General features: G+C 36.1%; 1 protein-coding gene across 1 annotated transcript in view; it reads right to left on the bottom strand.

Annotated features, from left to right (window-relative positions):
- Window positions 1-3,226, bottom strand: part of TBC1D32 (TBC1 domain family, member 32) — a 226,783-nt gene that overhangs the window by 70,132 nt on the left and 153,425 nt on the right. The window contains exon 24 of the mRNA XM_011942960.1: window positions 3,073-3,164. Coding sequence (XP_011798350.1) covers window positions 3,073-3,164 — 92 coding nt within the window. The remainder of the gene's footprint in view (window positions 1-3,072; window positions 3,165-3,226) is intronic.

The raw sequence follows: 3,226 nt of genomic DNA, 5'->3' as shown, positions 1-3,226 counted from the left end.
TTCAGGATTTTACATAGAATATGTTCCATGTGTAGATGACAAGAATGTATATTCTGTCATTATTAGGTGGAGTATTCTTTGGATACCTATTAGGTCTTATTCATCAAGTGTCAAGTTATTTCCATAATATCTTTGTGGAATTTTCTGCCTCAGTGATCTGCCTAATGTTGTCAATGGGGTGTTGAAGTCCATTACTAATTATTTAGGGGCCATACAAGTATTTTCCTGTGTCAAGAAAAGCTTGTTTTGTGAATCCGAGTGCTCTTATGTTGAGTGCATGTATATGTAGGATAGCTAAGTCTTCTTTACTTGAACACTTTATCATTATGTTATGGCCTTCTTTGTTCTTCCTAATTGTGGTTAGTTAAAAGTCTATTTTATCTGATACAAGAACTGCAAAACCTGCTCTTTCTTGTTTTCCATTTGTTTGGTTGTCTTTCTCTATCCCTTTGAGCCTGTGAGTGCCATTACATGTGAGATGTGTCTCTTGAAGACAGCAGACAGTTTGGGTCTTATCTTTTTATCCAGCTTGCCACTCTATGCCTTTTAAGTGGGGTGTTTAGGCCATTTACATTCAGGGTATTAGTAATGATATGTGAGATTTTGATCCTGTCATTGTGTTGGCAGTTGGCTGTTTCATAGACTTGATGTTGTAATTGCTTTATACTGTCTGTGGGTTATGTGTTTTAGTGTGTTTTTATGGTAGCAGGTTTTGATCTTCCATTTCCATGTTTAGCACTCCTTTAATGACCTCTTGTAAGGCTGGTCTGGTAGTAATGAATTCCCTTAGTAGTTGCTTGTCTGAGAAGGATTTTATATTTCCTTTACCCTGAAGCTGAGTTTGGTGGGATATTACATTCTTGGTTGACATTTCTTTACCTTAAAAATGCTGAAAATAGGCCTCTAATCTCTTCTGGCTTTAAGGTTTCTGCTGAAAAATCTGTTGCTAGCATGATGAGGTTCCCTTTGTAGGTGACCTGACCTTTCTCTCTGGCTGCCTTTAAGTTATTTCTTTTGCAATGACCTTGGTAAATCTGATGACTATGTGCCTTGGGGATGGTCATCTTGTACAGTATCTTGCAAGTGATCTCCATATTTCCTAAATTCTTATGTCTACACCTCTAGCAAAATTGGGAAAATTTTGATGAACTTTGAATGCTTTCCAAGTTACTTACACTCTCTCCTTCCCTCTCAAGAATGCCAATGAGTCATAGATTTGGTCTCTTTACATAATCCCATATTTCTTGGAAGTTTTGTCATTTTTTTAAATTATTTTTTCTTTGTGTCTGACTAGTTGATTGAAGAACCAGTCTTCAAGCTTTGAGATTCTTTCCCTAGCTTGGTCTATTCTGCTGTTAATACTTCTGTCTATGCTTTATGACTAATTATAAAATTCTTAAAGTGAATTATTCAATTCCAGAGGTTCAGTTTAGTTCTTTCTTGAAATGGCTATTTTTTCTTTTAGCTCTTGGATCACTGCACTGGATTCCTTGGATTTCTGGGACTGGGTTTCAACTTTTTCTGGATCTCAATGATCTTCCTTACCAGTCAGATTCTGAATCCTAGGTCTGTCATTTTATTGCTTTCAATCTGGTTAAGAACCATTGCTGGGAGACTAGTGCATTTGGTTGGAGGTAAGAGGACACTCTGGCTTTTTGAATAGACATATGGAGGGCTGGTGTTCCTTTAACTGTGAGGTAAGTTGAGTATACTCAGTTGACTTTGTTTCTGGGTGCTTTCAGAGAGCTATAACTCCATACAGAATCTTTATTTGTGGCTGAATTTTTGCCTTAAGTGTCACAGGTACTGTATACTGGCAAAATGTTTTTGGTGTTGTAATTTGGGCTTCTATCCAGTAGGTAGAGTTTGAGTGGTGGCCTACAGACAGGCCATGTAGCTTCATCTTTCATCTTAGAATTCCCTAGCCTAAAAATTCTGTTTGAATTTTAGTGGCTCGTAAGATAATGTCTAAACACCTGAGTTTGATCTCCACTGGTCTTATGGCTGGGCTTACATGTTCAGTCTTACTTCCTGTCACTCTTGCTGTCACATTTCAAATCTTAGACATTGTTCAACTACCACAGTTCTCGGACTATAATTTGCTTCTTCCAGCCCCTCTCCTGTTTCCTCTGCCAAAAAGAAAAACTGCTCTTCTATTATCCAGAAAATACATATTTAAACTGCATGCCTCATTACATACATATTCTTCTTTGGAAGAGAATCTTACTTATGTACTATCCTAGCGGGCTACATATTTTCTATTTAGTTCCCATCACATTGTACTGCTAGTCAATTATCTAATTACTTGAATGCACTCTGTAAAGAATTCATGACTCCACAAAGGTGGGAACCATAATCTTCACTAATTTCAGTTGTTGAGTATATAAGACCTGTGTATAGCACACAGCAGTTACTTAAAAATACTACTCTGTTGATACATACCCAGAATTAATTCAACAAATCAAAAACCTTTTTTTTTTTAATCAAACAGCTGTTGCTACTGGACAGATCAGCTACACCTTAGCAACAAGAAATAAGAATTATTAGCCTCATACAAATAGTCATGCATTGCTTAACAATGAGAATATATTCTGAGAACTGCATCCTCAAGCGATTTTGTCACTTTGTGAACACTGTGGAGTGATCTTACACAAACCTAGAGGGTATAGTCTACTCTACACCTAGCCTACATGGTGTAGCCTATTGCTCCTAGGCTAGAAGCCTATATAGCATTTACTGTACTGAATACTGTAGGCAATCATAGCATAATGGTATTTGTGCATCTAAACATATTTAAAGATTTTAAAAGGTACAGTAAAAATGTGGTATAATAATCTTATAAGACCACATTCGTACACTTGGTCCATCATTAACCAAAATGTCATTATGCAGCACATGACTGTACCAAGTTAGTAAGAAACATGAGGAAAAAAACACAAAGAAACAGGCATAAATACACACATGTATACATGCTAGATGCAGTCAGTATTCATCTTCCTTAATATTTTCTTTTTTTTCAAATTATAACAAAAGCTTTAAAAATAACACAGCATTTGATGGTAAATATTTTACCTTGTTTTATGCCAGCATTTCTTGTAATGTCTGACAGATAGCAGTTTGGCAAAGGATATGATGAAAACATTGGCCAAGGATATGGATTATCACTCTAAAAAAGAAGCAAGACAGATGACTTTAGGAAGTGGTCTAAAATAATATTGAATTTTAA

The sequence above is a fragment of the Colobus angolensis genome, unplaced genomic scaffold (assembly GCF_000951035.1).
Source record: "Colobus angolensis palliatus isolate OR3802 unplaced genomic scaffold, Cang.pa_1.0 Scaffold213, whole genome shotgun sequence".
Taxonomy (NCBI): domain Eukaryota; kingdom Metazoa; phylum Chordata; class Mammalia; order Primates; family Cercopithecidae; genus Colobus; species Colobus angolensis.
Note: the sequence above shows the minus strand (reverse complement) of the source record. Positions and strands in the feature narration are given on the sequence as shown.